General features: G+C 33.7%; 1 protein-coding gene across 1 annotated transcript in view; it reads right to left on the minus strand.

The window, feature by feature from the left end:
• Window positions 1-19078, minus strand: part of LOC113071879 (metal transporter CNNM4) — a 35074-nt gene that overhangs the window by 13629 nt on the left and 2367 nt on the right. Inside the window, exons 2-4 of the mRNA XM_026245172.1 lie at window positions 6790-6933; window positions 6330-6464; window positions 5372-5541 (exon numbers count right to left, since the gene is read on the minus strand). Coding sequence (XP_026100957.1) covers window positions 5372-5541; window positions 6330-6464; window positions 6790-6933 — 449 coding nt within the window. The remainder of the gene's footprint in view (window positions 1-5371; window positions 5542-6329; window positions 6465-6789; window positions 6934-19078) is intronic.

Consider the following 19078-nt stretch of genomic DNA (forward strand, 5'->3'; position numbering starts at 1 on the left):
AAATAGGGTTTGAGTTTGAATAAATGATGGCAAAGTCAATTACTGCATAATTATTATTATGATGATGAAACATTGACTTCTATATTCTATATATATATATATATATATATATATATATATATATATATATATATATATATATATATATATATATATATATATATATATATATATATATATATATATATATATATATATATATAGTTCAGACCAAAAGTTTGGAAACATTACTATTTTTTATGTTTTTGAAAGAAGTTTCTTCTGCTCATCAAGCCTGCATTTATTTGATCAAAAATACAGAAAAAAATTAATATTGTGATTGTGATGTATTATTACAATTTAAAATAATTGTTTTTACATTTATTATACTTTAAATTATCATTTATTTCTGTGATGCAAAGCTTAATTTTTAGGATCATTATCACATGATCCTTTAGAAATTATTCTAATATGATGATTCATTATCAAAGTTGGACACAGTTCTGCTGCTTAATATTTTTTCAGAACATGTGATACTTTTTAAGGATACTTTGATGAATAAAAAGTAAAAAAAAAAAAAACTATGTTTTTAAAAGATAAATATTTTGTAATAACAATATACACTGGTCGGTTATTTGGGGGCAGTAATTTTTTTCTTTCTTCTTTTTAAATAAAATACTTTTATTCAGCAAGGATGTGTTAAATTGATAAAAAGTGATAGTAAAGAAAATATATTACTAGAATATATATTATTAGAATTTTTTTTTTTTTTTTTTTTAATAAATGCAGTTCTTTTTAACCTTTTATTCATCAAATATATTAGACAGCAGAACTGTTTCCAACACTCATAATAAATCAGAATATTACAATGATTTCTAAATGATCACTGGATGTTACATGTGACACTGAAGGCTGGAGAAATGATGCTGAAACTTCAGCTTTGCATCACAGGAATATATTTTTTTCTTTTTAAATATATTCAAATAGAAAACTATTATTTTAAGTTGTAATAATATTTCACAGTATTACTGTTTTTTCTGTATTTTGGATCAAATAAATGCAGGCTTGATGAGCAGAAGAAACTTCTTTCAAAAACATTAAAGAGAGTAATCCAAACTTTTGGTCTGTACTGTATATAGTTAAAGAAATACTTTTATGAACAATAAATAACAAAAAAGAAAAAAGATATCCCAAACACAAAGTGTCATGGCAATTTGTCTCATACATTCATGGTATGACACACTGATAATGCAATGCCAGCAGATGGGTTTTGTAAATAATGGAGGTGTTGAGAAGAGATCATTTTTGTTTATATGTGTGTGTACGTGCAGAAGGCCTCGGGAAGTTGCATCACTCAGTAACCTCTCCTCAGCTTCAGCACTGTCAATCATTCACAAACACATAATGTGGGTGGCCAAACACACACTGTAAAATTGCTACGAGTATGTTTAACAGGTCTTTGTTTGAGTAACTAACAACAGTGCTCATGTGCAGTGAAGAAAAGCAAACTTCAAGTATTTGTGTACAGGAGAGACAATCACAGCTTCTCTTTGTGCACAGTTATAATTCCCTCCTTCACAAAACAGAGTTAAATAGGGATGTGCAAAACTACATATTTCCAAATCAGTTAGACAGTGGTTTGTCCAAACGATTAGTCGCTCTTGAAAATGTCCTGTACAATTATGCTGGTCACTCCACCAAATGCGTTTCTTCTATAAAAAAAAAAAAAAAAAAAAAACAAAGGAAGAAAAAACACAATCTAAAGAGCTATGTTTATCATGAATATCTAAAACCCAATTTTAAAGTCAACTTAAAATATTTGAAGACACTAGTCATTTTAGCACATATACACAGGAGTGCAGCCGAAGAGAGTGCTATGGATCTTTAGCACAAAGCCTGACACCTCAGAGAAAGCAGCATTAATCTTTGATGAAGGTCACTCGGCCGCTCTCAGCTTGAGGCCGTCTTCAACCGGTGCCGGGAAAGAAAGGTCTCCATGTTGGGAAGTCTACTTGCAAGTGCACTCAATGCATTAAATAATAATCATAATAAATACAGCACATCCTGCTCCCTCAAACCTATCATTGAGACGCTTTAAATAATAAATAACAAAAGCCGCACCAACAGCTGCACGACATATTTAACAGTCTCAAACTGCTGTTAGTGTGCACTTCATAACCTATTAATGAATCTCCTTCTCACTGTGAATAATCTACACCGGTGTACTGACTTCAGACATTTTAACCGGAGCGCTTGAACTTGACAAGTTAAATCCATGACAGTTCAAGGAACAAAGATCAGTGTTGTGAATTATTACGAGCCACAAACTACACAAGTTTAAGATGTGTCTATATGTATTATTTATGCGGGTCTTAAATAGTCTTAATCACCCTTTCCAGAAATGATGGCATTAAAAAGGTCTGAAATTTGAGCAGAAAATCTTACATTCATAAAGTCATGGCATTAAGTGTTGCTTGCGCTCCAAAAATACGTATCTTCTTATTTTTGTCCCATTTTAAACATCCTTAAATCAAGAGATATTTACTTCAGAGGCAAAAAGAAGATATTAAGATTTGTTTTCTTAGAAACTGAAAACTGGAGCTTAAAAAAAAGTGTTAATTGAAATAAAATGAAAACATAAATATATATATATATATATATTTCAGTAGGTTGCCAATAATTCTCATTTAAATTTAGCTTAACATGACTTTAACTTAAAACTTCAACTGAAATAATGTATAAAAACTATACATACCCATTTAAAAAAAAATATATATATATTTATATTTAAAAAAAAACATTAAATGGAAACAGATAATGAAAAAATAAAAAAATAAAATCGAACCTCAATTATACAAAAATAACTTATTGTATTTTTCAAATTTGTTGCTAATACAACTCAATGTATACTTTGTGTATGGTTTCATTTAACGAACATACTGATGTATTGTGTTCCCTTTAATTAATTATCTAAATTTTCTTCAAATGATCTTAAAAGGGTCACCCATAATGAATTTTTTTTTCTTCTGTTGAATGCAAAAGAAGATACTTGGTAAACATTGGTAACATAAGCTGCAGGTAGCCATTGATCTCCACAGTTGTTTTCCCACACTAGGTAGATCAAAGACTACCAGCAACTGTCTGGTTACATACATTCTTCAAAACATCTTCTTTACATTTAACAGAAGAAAAAAATCCATACATGTTTGGAACAACTTGATCGTCAGTAAATTATGATAAATCTACCTTCATAAAATCTGCAGAAACCCAGATTTCTTTTTCCTATTATGTGGTTTCCCCCGTTTTTATTTTTAGGATTATCATGGCTCTAAACACCCATTGTAGAGGAAAGAATGTGTGGGGTCTGTAATTCACTGAATCACTGAAAGGCTGAGGTGGGCATGTGATGTTTAACCAGCATGGGCTGAATGGTCTAATGATTGTTTAGAAGCCAATAATAACAACAACAAACCCAAGAGTGAGACGGAGAGAATGAATGAAGGAATAAGTGATGGATGATGGTACCACTGTGGGAAAAAGTACAACTAAATAACTACTCTTAAAAAATCATATGGATTTCTGCATGCTAAAAGCCCCCAAAATATGAGATGAGCTTCATCCAGGTGATAATGATTTAACATGGTGGCATATTTTAAACAAATGGTTTAAATAACCAAGCTAATGGATGGGAAAGAATGTGCAGACATATTTCATTAAACCTGTTTACTGGCAAAAACTTTCATCACATGCTTTTTATTGCTAATTAACTAGAGTTGTGCAACAGTTACAATGAATTTTGGCCCTTTTTTTTTTTTTTACAAATTATTTATTGCATTTCAGACATATTTTGGGGATGCGTTTCTTGAGAGAGAAGTAGACATATTTTACTGCAGTTTCTCTTTGTTTTGAATTCTTTCTGATGCAACTTTTACTGGTAAGTTTCTTGAATCTTCAACTTTTATCTTTTATCTTCTGTTATCTTGTTGGGACAAACCACAGACCGGTTTCAGACCTGCACAGACCTGCACACCAGCTCCACTGCTGCAGAAGTCAGACAACAGTGGTTCTTTTTTCTCGTCTTTTCTCATCTAATAAAGTTTTTCTTCCTATTCATCAAAGAATCCTTTCCACAAAAATATTAAGCATTACTGTTTTCCACATTGATTTCTGAAGGACTGAGTAACACTCAAGACAGGAGTAATGATGCTGAAAATTCAGCTTTCTGTGACAGGAATAAATTACATTTTAAAATATATTCAAAAAGAAAATAATTTCAAATTATAATAATTTTTCAAAATTATTTACTGTATATTTGACCAAACTAGTAAGCATAAAGAGACTTCTTTCCAAAATTATCTTAAAGGAATAGTTCACCCAAAAATGTAAATTTGATGTTTATATGCTTACCCCAGGGCGTCCAAGATGTTGGTGCTTTGTTTCTTCAGTAGAACACAAACCAAGTTTTTTTTTTAACTCAAACCATTGCAGTCTATCAGTCTTATAATGGAAGTGCATGGGAATCACAGACTTATAAGTGCATTCCTGCCACCTATCTCTCAAATGGACCATTGACACACTATCTACAATCTCAACTAGGAGTATCAAGAATCCACTAGAAGGATAGGTAGGCAGTAATGCACTTTTAAGTCTGCTGTCCGTTGTAAAGCAAGAAGAAGAAGACGCCTCCTGCATCTGCTGCTGAGGACGCTTAGAAGAGTTCTGACAGTTCAGACTTATCATGGATCAGAGGTAAAAAAACAACAAATACTATTCTGTTTCTTGCACAGAGCGATCCTTTTGTGTCTTTACACATCAATATGTATCGTCACGAGCCACAGGGTTTAATTTGGTTTTGTTTTTGTGTATATATCTTTTTTGTTTTACCCTTGATTCCCATCCACTTGCATTATAAGACTGACAGACATAAACGGTTTGACTTAAAAATCTCAGTTTGTGTTCTGCTAAAGAACAAAAAGTCATCTACATCTTTGAAGCCCTGGGGCTGAGCAGATCAACACATTTTTTTCATTTTTGGGTGAATATCCCTTTAACAATCCAAAACTTCTGAAAGGTAGTTTATATCTCAAAGTAACTTACATGGTCCTCTGAAATTATACCATAATGCACAACATATGGACTGGAGAGATTACAGACATTTAGATGTTCCAAAACATCACCATATAGCCATGATGTGAGACAGGAAGTCTCATTTATACTCCTCAGTTTTAGCATGCGTCAACAGAAGTTAATGCCAAGCACACGCTCATGCTGAGAGCTAAAGCCTGTTTGCTTAAACTGCTTAAAACACCTTGTCTGGCTAATTGGCTTTAAAAGCCATCCAAGCCCTAACCCTGCTAAAGATCAGGTAATTGGCATCAGTTTATGCTGTTACCTGCAGTATGAGGATGAAGAAGTCCACGGGTTTGCCACGCAGGTAGAGGTAGTGGTGCGCCGATTTCTTATCACTCTCATTGAATTTGATCTCCTGGATCACATCGGGGTGTTTAAGGATACGCAGAAGAATTTTCTCTGAGATCTGAGACGGACTGAACAAATTAACCTCTGTGAAGACAGAGACAGAGACAGAAACAGACAGACGTTAAAATTAAAGCACATTTGAAATGCATATCCTTCTTTTTGACAAACCGGTAGCACTTACAATAAAAATTAATATGTACGTTTGTTTAATCTGTTATATTAGTAAATGATAATAGTTTGTTTGATCAATGCCAGCATTCAAGGCTATTTTCATGGCATTAAAAACAGGCTGAACATAAAAAACATAAGATGTTTAATATCCTGAGTTAAAGTTAATTTCTACATATACTTACGCATTTTTAACAATTCAAGTTGTATTATTAACGTGAGTTTATGTATTCTGAACACAAATTAACAAATAGCATTAGCATATTTAATTAATTAAGCATTAACCTGATGTAATAAATGCTTTAAAAATGATTTTCATTGTTGGTTCATGAAGCATAATGCATTGACTAAAGCTGAACCTTATTTTAAAGTGGTGATGGCATCAAAAGATTAAGAAAACCTGAAGTTTACGCAAATAAAAGGGTAAAAAAACTGGTTCAAAATGTGTCAGATTTTTGTTCATATTAAATACAGTCTGCATGCTTTCAATGTGTCTCTAGACTGGGATCAGGTAAATGTAAGTGTATTAAACTGATATGCAGGTACATGGGTCTTCATAAAGAGAATTTGCATTGATGATTTGATTGAAATTACATATCTGAAGCAGATTTTTAAGGACACTTTTGGCATTTTGACCACAATTGAGAGGATATTTTCTGTTCAGTGGACACGTACAGATACAGTGAGTCTGACTGATTGTTTACCTGTTGCAAGGAAGCGGTGAGCGGCGAGCATCAGCTGAGGAGAGATCTTGACTTTAGACTCACTCTCTTGTTTGAAGGCAGAGAAGTCTCGCTTGTTTTTATTGTGTGCCACTTTCTTTCTGGTACGGTTATCAGCTGCAAAGAAATGCACAAAAATCTCATTCATAAGAAATTGCGTTGTGCAGAACGGGAACAAAACACAGAGGATTTTACATCAAAGTTATAATTCCATGATGACAGTGCTGTTCTCCAAAAATGCTCAGCGCATGTGTCTGTGATTTCGCAAGCAGCATGTATGCACGCAACCATATGTGAAAAGATTTATGATGCAGGCCAGCAAGAGGAAGTAAAAAGTGTGCATTCTGGGGAATTTGCTGCTGTTTGAGTGCTTTGGGGATTTATTTAAAAGATGACAGGCATTACAAGACACACGAACAACACAAAAACACATTCCACTCACTGTAGAGGTCCGACTCGTCCAGGATTTCTGATTTGATGATCTCCTCGATGACATCTTCCAGAGTGACCAATCCCAGCACCTCATAGAACGGATCTCCCTCTCCCTCATTATTAACTTTCTGAACTATCGCCAAGTGTGATTTACCTGCAGGAGAAGATAACGATTAATCAGATCAATACAGTAAACTTCCAATCAGTCAAATCAGTTATGACTGAACAAAAACTGCAGTCATTCAAATAATTAACAATACTCATTCATAAAAGAGTATTTGTGTTACTCTTTCAGTCAACAGCTGTTAATAATAATAATACAGACAATAATGCAGTCAAATAACATTCCTCAAAGACCTTTAGTATTAAAGCAGAAAATGCACTCATGAATAAGGTTTGGTAGAGCTTTGCATAAAAATAACATTATATTCTAATATAAGATAACTGTATATTTCATAATGTAATATAATTGTTATTTATTGTGCAATCTAATAACACTCCTCAAAACTCTTTAGTATTAAACAGAAAATATATTCATAAATAAGAATCAAGCAATAATGGTAAAGAATTATAAAGATAATATTATATATAACTGTATATTTCATGAATTCATGTAATAATTAGGGCTGCACGTTTACGAAAAAAAAATCGGAATTGCCGATTATTCCCTTGAAATTGTAATTGTGATTACTAATTACTATTATCACAATTTACATTGAATTATGTTTATACCATTGTTTGATGCATACCATATTTTTATATGAAAATAAACAAGCTGAAAACACCAGCTAGTTCACCCAAATATTAAAATTATGTCATTAATAACTCACCCTCATGTCGTTTCAAACCCGCAAGACCTCCGTTCATCTTCGGAACACAGTTTAAGATATTTTAGATTTAGTCCAAGAGCTTTCTGTCCCTCCAATGAAACTGTGCGTACGGTATACTGTCCGTTCTGTTGTGAGCGCGACTGCAGTGACGGTTGACATACAACGCTGCTGACGTGTTTTCTGGCGCGCCCAGTAACAAAGATAACACGTCACCAGCGTTGTACATCAATAGTCACAGCAGTCACACTCACAACAGACCCGGAAGAGAAGACAATGCTGAATAAAGTCGTCATTTTTGTTATTTTTGGACCAAAATGTATTTACAATGCCTCAACAAATTCTAACTGACCCTCTGATGTCACATGGACTACTTTGATGAGGTTTACCTTTCTGGACATGGACAGTATACCGTACACACAGTTTCAATGGAGGGACTTAGAGCTCTCGGACTAAATCTAAAATATCTTAAACTGTGTTCCGAAGATAAACTGAGGTCTTACGGGTTTGGAACGACATGAGGGTTAGTCATAAATGACATAATTTTAATATTTTGTTGAACTAACCCTTTAAGCCTCTAATGTGAACTATAAATCTGATTGGTTTCTTCTTTAAATTATAAAAAAGTTAAAATATTAGGGGTGCTCCGAGCATATAATGTTATACTAAAACTAAAATTTAAAAAATTGGAAAATACCTTAAGATAACGTAGAAAAACAACCACCACATCTTAAGCACGCAGAATAACATAAGTGGACTATGAATGATTAATTGCCACTTTGAACGATTATGTAGTTGTGGCATCCATAATTGTAATCGTGATTAGAAATTTGATTGTGTAGCCCTAATAATAATAATAAATTATATTACACAATATATCTTATCATTAATATAAATTAATAATAATTAATAATATTGTTTTATATCTAATACTATACATTACAATATTTCACATAATATTTCTGATTTTCCCGAGAAGTCTAAAAACTATGGTTTTGAGGCACAAAACAATGCTCTGCCAAAGGCATGAGTTTTAGGGCAGGTTAAAAGTTTGCCTGACCAATGGCAGTGTTTGGAAAACCAATTTGAAAATACTCATTGTCTTTGCAATTCCATTTGGTGACACTAATGTTGCAGAAATTACACATTTTAGTTATACAAAAGCACAGAAGTCAGAAAATAAAATGATAAATATACATTTAATTGTACAACTCACTTGCTAAAGCATAATTATTTGAGTTTGCATTTATAATACATTTTACATTTTAAATCAGAGATTGCAACTACAAACAGTGAGTTCAAAGCTAATGTTTAATAACAGAAATTAAGCAACTAAGAGTGTGAGAGAAATACATACAGTCCTCAAACCTTACAAAATGATGGCAAAATGATGGCACGATGATGAATATCATTGTACTGAATGATGAGCGTCTACATCCATATATCAAGGTATTTACTTGAAGTGACCAAAGTACATTTCCAAAAGAAAATTCTAAGTGCTTACATACACAGTGAACGTTTTTGCTCAATTTAGAGATAGTAAAAGACAAAAGAGTACTGTAGTTATCTTGTTTCTTTATAAACAGTGTTATTTATAAACAAATGGTAGAAGCTAAGGGTTAACACAGTTTATAGGAAGGTCTGTTGTGGCCATGTAGCACACAAAGACCCAGGAAATCCTAAAGCGTTTGCTCATCAAAACAAAAAGCCTAAATCCAGTGGTTACGTGTAGACATAACACACTGCTGCACTGACATAAATATCCACAACAGTGAACTGCAAAATATTATTTAGCATCTTGAGTTACAAAATATTTCAACATAAATGTCTTGTCCAAAACCACTTCCTATTTTCTACCACAGACGTTTTGACTGCAATTGTTAGGACGGTCAAACAATCACTAGATTTCACTGCAATGTGTCATGATACTAAAATTAATGCGGCATGATATTTCTGAGGTATTTTAAGATGCACTACCATACAAATGTATGGTATTCAATTGTTCAAAAGTGATAGTAAAGACATTTATGATGTTATAAAAGACTTACATTTCGAATGAATGTCATTCTTTTGAACAGTTTTAAATTCTAATATTGCATCAGAATAGGTTTTACTGTATTTCTGGATCAAACAATGCTGCCTTGGTGAACAATAAAAAAAAAAAACGTATTCTTAGCGTGTGGATATAACAATTCATTCAACTTCACTGATTTCAAGCTATGATTTCCGCACAAATTTTTTTTTACAAAATAAGATTTAAGACATGAATTCAATTATAAATGAAAGGATGTCTTTTATTATTGGGAGCTGCGCTTATAAATATGCATTATATACAGAGTTAAGATGAAAAGAAAATACAATCTAAATATTTCTGAAGACAGGCATTTCTCCTCAGAGATACATTCATATAAATGTATCAATTCTTTCAACATCTAAACTGACTTGAATCGTCAGATTTTTTTATTGATTTTCAGTCGACATGGGGTTCTTTGTTACATCTCAAATGTGTAGAGTGTATATATATAGTCAGTTTTATATATATATATATATATATATATATATATATATATATATATATATATATACACACACATATGCACACACACATATATATATATATATTTAGAGATGTAACAATGCACCCCATGCCGACTGAAAATCAATAAAAAAATCTGACGATTCAAGTCAGTTTGTATTTCAGTTTTGTATTTCAATGTTGTATTTCACATCATGTTATATTTTCAAAATAATGTTTTTTTAAAAGAGTCAAACATAACAAGAACAAAGAAAGTGTAGCCTACTTCCATGAATAATATGGTAAAAGTCCAAAAAACAATGGACCACATCTAAACAAAACATGGTAATATTATGGTAATTTTAACTTTGTGGACAGAGAATGAAGAGTTAAAACTTGCCTGCTTATCTCTCATCCCCGTGTTTGTAATGTGACAGGATGTAGCTAATAAAGCCTGTGCGGTTCATGCAGACTAAACAGACTAAACGAGTGTCTTTGCTTGAGAAAAGCATACAGTTAGTTCAGGACATTTTTGGAAAACAGATCTCTGACAGCAGATGTCCCAGCGGGCCTGCATTATGCTGCAGAGGAACACTTGAGCCAAATATCATGATGACAACATGAGAAACTATTTCATGTATCTACTGCCAAAACTACACCACACAAGCGTAACAGAAAATAAAATATTTTTAGCCACTGCCTCCCATATTTCCACTGTAAACTCAAAACATCTTAAATCCTCTGCAGTGAATGGGTCCCATCAGAATGAGAGCCTAAACAGCTGATAAAACAACACAATAATCCGCAAGTAATCTGCATGACTCCAGTCCATCAATTACCTATCTTGTGAAGTTAAAACAAAACAAAAAAGATTTCATCATTCAAGAAAAGTTCCCCCAAAATGCTTTTTTTTTTTAAATCATTTACTCAAGCAGCTAGAAAACTATGAATTTCTTCTGTTGCACACAAAAGATGATATTCTGATGTTTAGATATTAAGTGGTAGCCATTGACTTCTAGTAATTTTTTTCCCACACTATGGAACTCTGTGGCTACCAGCAACTTTTTGGTTACCAACTTTCTTGAAAATATTTTATTGCGTGTATAACAGAATAATGAAACTATCTTATAATGATTTTTCTTTTTTTTTTTGGTGAAATAACCTCTGGTGTTCTGACCTTAAATTGTTGATCAAGTCTATAATCCATAATAACACATCGCTAAAGATCATTCCCTGTTATCCTCTTGCATCAAAATCTTGATCTATGCATATTTCCCTCCTGATGCAGATGGGACCACTTTTGCATTGGATGAAGCATCGGGTCTTATTGATGGATTGGTTTAATTTAAATACACAGTTTTTTGCTTTCACAAGATGTTGACTGATGGACTGGAGTGGTGTGGATTATTGTGATGTTTTTATCAGCTGTTTTTATCAGCTCTTCTCATTCTGGAAGCACCCATTCACTGCAGAGGACCCATTGCTGAAAGTGATGCTAAATTACTTCAAAACTGTTCAGATAAAAAAAAAAAAAACTACAAATCTACATTTTGGATAAGTAAATTTTTATTTTACTGCACTTTGTTTATGCTGTCTATGGGCAACTGATCAACCCAGAGTCGACTTGACCTTAAAAAGGCTTGTGAACGTGAATGCCACACACAGGTTTATCAAAGCCAGAAAAAGACACATAAAATACTTCACTTCCAATCCTATTTAATTTCTCATAAAAATACGAACTATGCATATACCCTCTGTACCTTCTGTATTTCACTAGACAGTTGTGTGTTGTGGAGTCATCAATCCCTGCGGCTAAAACAATGCCCCGTCTCTCTGCATCACTGAACCGGCTCACTCACTGACACACTCTGTGCTCTGCGCTCCACCACGCTCGATTACAAACCCTCAAATAAATGCGGGTTCTTACTACTCATCAAAGAATCCTGAAAAATATTAATGCTTTTCAACGTTGATAATAATAAGAATAATGTTTCTTGAGGAGCCAAGCAGCATACATTAGATTGATTTCTGTAGGATCATGTGACACTGAAGACTGGAGTAATGATGCTGAAAATTCTGCTTTGAGTCAAAGGAATAAATAACATTTTCAAAACAATTATATGCGTCACAATACAGGTGTGTCATCTGATTCAGTAGACGTCAGACAAACTTGTTTTGAATTTGGATCATTTCTCAGAATTTGGTTAATATATCAGTTAATATATCACTTGAAGCTACATTCTCAAAAACAGCAACATTTTAAAGAAAAAGCTTCTAGAGTAAACAACTCTGGTGAGTGAAATTACAAATTAATCGACTTCACACAACGTTAACTACAAGATCAGAACATTGGCGTTTACATGGGCAGGGTCTTGCTTGTCAAACATATAAATGTGATTGTTGAGGATTTAAAACTGTCGAGTCACTTCTGATTGAGCCCGTCACACCTTTATTGACGTATGTAACGCCTGACTATTGTTCAAAACATGAACATGCTGATATTCACGAGGAGACATTCAACATCAGGAGACAAATCCCAACAAATGATGTCATCTAATCAGATTTATTATGCAACATTATGAAATGTTTTTAGCAAGTGAACTCACAGAAAGATTGCTTTCTGAAAAAACAGGACATTACTACTGATCTCGTCACAATGACACATTTGGCTAATCTGAGTCATATGCAGTTAAAGACGCCAATGCTTCTTTACTCAGGAGATGAGTAAAAGAAGCAATTGCATCTGTAATTGCACACGCCGTCTTTAGTTAAATATGTGGTTTGTCATCTGAAGTTTCACTGAAGGTCAGTTTCTGAAACTCATCACAATTACATAACTGCAGGACTATGCAAATCAAACATCTGAATGCAGCCAGCATTGTGGACGTGTAAGTATGTGCCACTGTTAAATCTCTACATGTTTACATTTGTTTTTAACTAAAAAATTATAAATAGTTCTACTCTATAAACTATAAATAGTTACTGCAACTTTTATGCTCATTACGACAACTTCAGAACCATGTACAAATACCTTAAAGTCAACATAATTTGCCCCTTACACTATTAATGGAGACCAAATGAGGACTTTGCTAAAATTCGGTCAAGCTATTTGGCTCCTTGATGACATTAAGGGATGTCATCTGATAAGGAAAGCATTTTGAGAGAAAGAGCAAATAAATAAGGTTGATACTGATTTAATGAAAACTTCTTTTACACAAAGAAACATTCACCATGTTCTGTCATAGTCTAGATCAGTGGTTCCCAACCTTTTTCAACTCGCGGCCCACACAAATATGTTTGCGCGGCCCACTTCAAAATAATTAACTGACCCCGCTATTTTTGGGTTAATAACTTAGTACTCAGAAGCTAGATTGTTAACTGTATTTATTGAATGAACTAGGTCTGTGCGATATGGACAAAACAACAACAACTAAAAAACTATCACGATTTCTTTGATCAATTTTGCGATTGTGACACACACCGATATGCTTTTACAGTCATAAATGCATTCAGGATTAATTTGAAACATATTTCCAAAAGAAAACCAATTAGAGCTTTTCTTTTTTTGCCATGCATTGTTCATAGAGCTCATTTATTGTAGCGGTGCCTCAGGTGTTTTCAGTTTGTATACAGTATGTGTCAGCAGCGAGAGTGCATAAATACAACCTCGAAAGCAGAATCTCTCTGTTCGCACACGTATTTCCTTTGCTCTGTCACAAAACCAGACGTACTTGCTCAGATACACGCTGCTTTGTGCTGAGAGAGTGTGCGCACTTAAAACGTGTTTCCTCTCACTTTAACATGCGTCCTGTGCACTCACAATTCTCTCTATTCTCATTCCACGAGTTAACCCTTACATCTAATCTGAATGCGAATAGTAGTCATATTTTGGCGTGCTGTCCTGAGGGAGGGGTCCGGGCCCGGAGCATAGCCCGAACCCAAATAACTCCCCCTATCCCTAATTTGGGATAAATAGATTAGAAGTGAGGAGTTGGGGTGGAGATACAGACATTGTGTGAACCTGGAGTTAGGCATATGCCCTTTCTGTTCTCGCGCTAGGCGCAATGCATTCTGATTGGATAGGATAGCATACTACGGGAGGTCAGGGCAGAGGAAAATCATGCTATAAAGCGATTTAGAAATCATGCACACTCAAATCGTGATTTTATGACAATTTATTTTAATCGCACAGCCCTAGAATGGACTGGAAATGAACAGAAAATAATTGGCGGCCCACCTGCAATACCACCGCGGCCCCCAGGTTGAAAACCACTGGTCTAGATGTACTGTAGTAAAACAGATCTGGGCCATGTTTGTATTCATTTTTTTTTTTTCTGTCACGGGCCATAATTCTAACCTTGAAATCATGATTAGGCATAATAAACCATGTGTTTTGAATCATCATATATGTGAAAATCAGCTAAGAACTGAACAAATACTTGTAACCTGGATCAGAACAAGACAGGAATCATTTATTTGCGTTATTAATTAATTAAACAACACTTCCTCACCTTACAAACTCTTCATAACATTATTTGTGGTATAGCAAATAAAGCACTGTTTTTGGGGTCAGCACCCCAAAATTATTAAGAAATAATTATTGGATTTAATACAGCAAATATGATTCAGGACGATTAAGTGGAAATACATATTTAGATCAATTAAATATACTGATGTATCTTTTTTTTTTAAATAGATTTAAAAATCTGAAAATACTTTTTTTTTATTTCAGTTAATACACTTAACTATAACCTATAACTACTATAACCACTTGATTTGAAATCTTTTTTTGTTTTTATAAAATACATGGCCGGTGTTTCTTTGTTGCATGGTTATCCAAATATATTCCAAGAAAAACTCAAATATCTCTTAACAACAGTGTTTACTATTGTTTAAACCAACTGATTTAAAATATTTTTATAGATGTAATATAAAATACCATATTATTTATCTTTTGACAACAAAATTCTCATGTTCACAAGAAACTATTCTTAACTTTTTTTTTTTTTTAATCTAATCCGGTGAGAAAAATATCCCATATTTGTGTAGTTCAGTGTAAATGGAAAGTGCTAGATCTAAAACCATTCAAACCACCTTCATCAGCAGAGCCTTTCCTTCTTCTTGGGCTCTAACACATGCATAAGCACACAACATAATGCTTGGTCAGCACTCCTGATAAACAAATGCCATGACAGGAAGTAAAAAACAGGAAGAGAGAAATATTTGTGAGTCGACACTGTAAGCATGAACAGAGAAACACAGAGATTGTGATCCTATTAGAATACGGAGAGGCTTATGACATTACAATACCGTCAGAGAGCTCGCCAAATCCACTTAGCACAACTAAACCCAGACTACAAAACAACCAAATAAAGCACAGGTTTGACAGAAATGTCTTTTCTTTTCTCTTAATGTTTTTTGATTGCACTTGCCCTTATTCCTCATATTTTGCGATGCAGAAATGAGCCGTTTTCCTTGAACTCCTTATTCAATAGCGGACTGCACTATAGGTAAAATAACTAGAAGAATAAAAAATGCAATAAATGGTTGAACTACTAGTTGAACTACAAATTAGTGTGTTTAAGATTATGAGTTATGGCTAATCAACTGAAATAAAATTAGGGATGCATTGATCGGATACTCAGGATTGGTATTGGCTCCGATACTGACATTTTCTGCGGATCGGGTATCGGTCAGACGAGACCGATCCAAATCCGATATTGTGCGTGTACTATTCTGTGTTATTGTTGAGCCCCAAGAAAGGCACCAAAAAAAAATTATAAAGCATCAAAACGTTTTCGTTCACAACATTTCAAGTGTTCTGAAGCTGTTCCATAGTTCAATGTGAGGTACAGATTAATATTGAAGTCATTAAATTCAAGTTCACATAAACTCTTCAGCTGCGGCTGTCTGTCATCCTCCATTCAGCAATCAAAGTTTGTGTTGCGTTCGGTTACTACAGTCAAAACTATGAAACTCTTCAAGAGCACATAGTAACTGAGGTTTAAACTGTTCAAATAAAAGCCTCAAACTAACGCACACACTTTATACACTACATATCAATATCTCTTCCATTTGTACTAGCGATGTCCAGTTCACGAACGAATCATTTGATTTAACCGGCTCTTCTTAGTAAACCGGTTGAACCAGTTCACCAAATTGGACTGAATTGTTTGAAATGGTTCGCGCCTCCAGTTTCAAACTCAACATTCTGAGCATGTGATGTGCAGAAGCACTCTGTGTCACTCTGTATGGTCGCCTTTAGTATTATAATACTTTTCCTGCGCAATAAAAAATTATTAATCGCCTTTCTTATTGTCCTATCCATCACATGTTGCTGCCTTTATAATTGTGTTATACATTTAAAATAAACACTTTTAGAATTCTATATAAAATTTATATACTTGTTTTTTCATGAATGTATTTTATAACGATACAAAGAGCAATGGTTAACATTTTACCAGATTTTAGACTTATTCACTTAATTTTAAATAAAATATTTCACTAGATTTAATAAAATTATTGTGCACCCATGATTTTTCTAGAGTACATTTTGCTGCTGAATTATCCACTAACCAAATTTATAATAGTATTTAGCACAGATTATGATTATATATTTTTTAATTTGTTATTTTTCATTAAAATTAAGTTGTCTATATGTAGTTGATTGTGTTTAACCCACAAAAGAGTGATGATCAGGTCAACACAGAGAAGTATAGAAATTCTACATTGATTTAAAATAAACTGCGCTGGTATCGGATTGGATCGAAAATTGTATCGTTGAATCCCAAATAAAATAACGAGGAAATAACACCAATAAAAAGCAGCTTATTACAGGGGTCCCTGGGATTCTTGATTCTTTTCTGATTGGTCGGTCTCAACAATCCGAGGTGTGGTTTTTACAAATAACAACCATCGTTTATTAATGATGGCTAATAACACACCGCTCATCCAGGTATTTGAGGCCGGTGTGACTTTTACGTCTCTCATATCACAACTCAGCACTCTTTCTTGCACACCCCAATTACAAAAAAACACACCTGCTGTTTTGTTAAAAAATAAGGTGGATATGGGGCCAAAATCTGCCAGGGGAAACCCAGTCATTAAGCCATTGAGAATAAGCCATTTATGGTGGTTATTGACCTGTACTCCTTCATCCAACACATAACCAAAACCAGTTGCCACAGTACCACGTGATAGAAGCCTATCCCAAAACTGGGCCACAGTGAATGCCATCTTTGAGTATCAGCATGTTTAAGTAGAAAAGGACAAGTGGATGAGGAAAGAAATATAATGGTTTGGGTTTGTATCATGCATGGGAAGTGAAGTAAGAAAAGCCTTCTGCATAGAAGAGGAAGTGCTTCAAAACAGACAAACTCATGAACTTAAACAGATAGCACAGCAACGGCGGTTTTGATTTAAAACCAAACCAGACAACACGGCAATGCAAACATACTTCATCCTGCCAATTTTTTCAGTGTCTGTTGTTCATTGTTAGTTCATGTTAGCTAATTTGTGAGCTAATATTATCAGATCTTAATGTAAAGTGTGACCACTATTATTAATTATTAAATGCAAAATAAAAATTAAAAAATGTGTTTAGTCACATACTGAGTAGGTTTGCATGTTATTAAAAATAGTAGGCAATATACTGTATGTACTATGCAATACACTGAATTCTGAATGTGCATAGAGGAGACACAGACCTCCAAAAGTTAATTCAATAAAACTTCCTACATTTAAAAGACAGCTGAAACCAATTATGCAACTAAAGAAACAAATGTTTCAGTTCATTTCTTCATATATTATCCAACAAACTCATTCAGCCTAATGATTCTAAATCAAATGTGGCTAAATAGTTTTCAACCAGTAGTCACTACTGACTGCTAAGTAATGTATTACCTGTCCAAGTCCAAAGGACAGTATGAATGCATACATCTTAGGTCTTGACTGTCTCTTTGCTCTCCAGTTAAAATGGAAATGTCATCATTGATTCACCCTCATGCCACAGTTGCTGCTATCCATTGACTTGATTGGTTGGTTACAGACATTCTTTAACATATCTTTGAACAACTTGAGGAGAGTAAATAATAACAGAATTCTCTTTTCTTTTTTTTAGGTGAACTATCCCTTTAAGGTGCAAGTCATGATATCAACTGAGTCATAGTCTTTATGGAACCTTTCAGATAACCATAAACATTTCAGAGATATTCAATGCATCATGGAACCAGGTTTAAAAAGATCAACAGTAAAACCAAACATTTTATCCAGCTTCAACATTATGAATTGATCATGTTATTAGTGCTAATGTCCTTTGGTACAGTCATGTACCAGTCACATGAGCACAACATATTGTGTGACTATCACTTATAGCAAATGAGCTATAATGCCACTTCAGTTTTTTCAAAACTAAAAACTAATATGGTGGGAATGTGAGCACAGTATAAATCCCAAACTTGAGGATTTTAGTGTATACCAGTCAATGAGACTTAAGGATTGTAGGTTAATTAATATACAATTTTGACTGGTTTGGCTGTTTAAATTAATGCCAGATTTAGAAGAATATACACACTTCCTTAAAATGTCAGCAATAGAACATTTCAAGTTCTGGAAATGTAGCTTAACCCCAAGTCAAAGCCTGCTGACAGTAAACTTGTGCAAGCAGTGATTAGATAGCAGGTTTTGTCCCATCATTAGTGTCATGGATATTGTGATGACAACAAACACATGTGATTAGTCAAATAGCTCTGCAATGTTAAGTTTCAGCACAGTATTTATACAAGGCTTTAGAAATGAATTACAAATGCCTGCTTAAACAGATTTTCCAGAGGGCCTGTAGTAAAAACATGGTACAATTTTTACCCATGGTTAATCAACTAAGATCAATTTAATAAACTGAGGATTTACTGAATTAAAGACTTGCTGTCACAACATGAAATGGCATTAACGTGTCATTT

Source organism: Carassius auratus, chromosome 5 (assembly GCF_003368295.1).
Source record: "Carassius auratus strain Wakin chromosome 5, ASM336829v1, whole genome shotgun sequence".
NCBI lineage: Eukaryota > Metazoa > Chordata > Actinopteri > Cypriniformes > Cyprinidae > Carassius > Carassius auratus.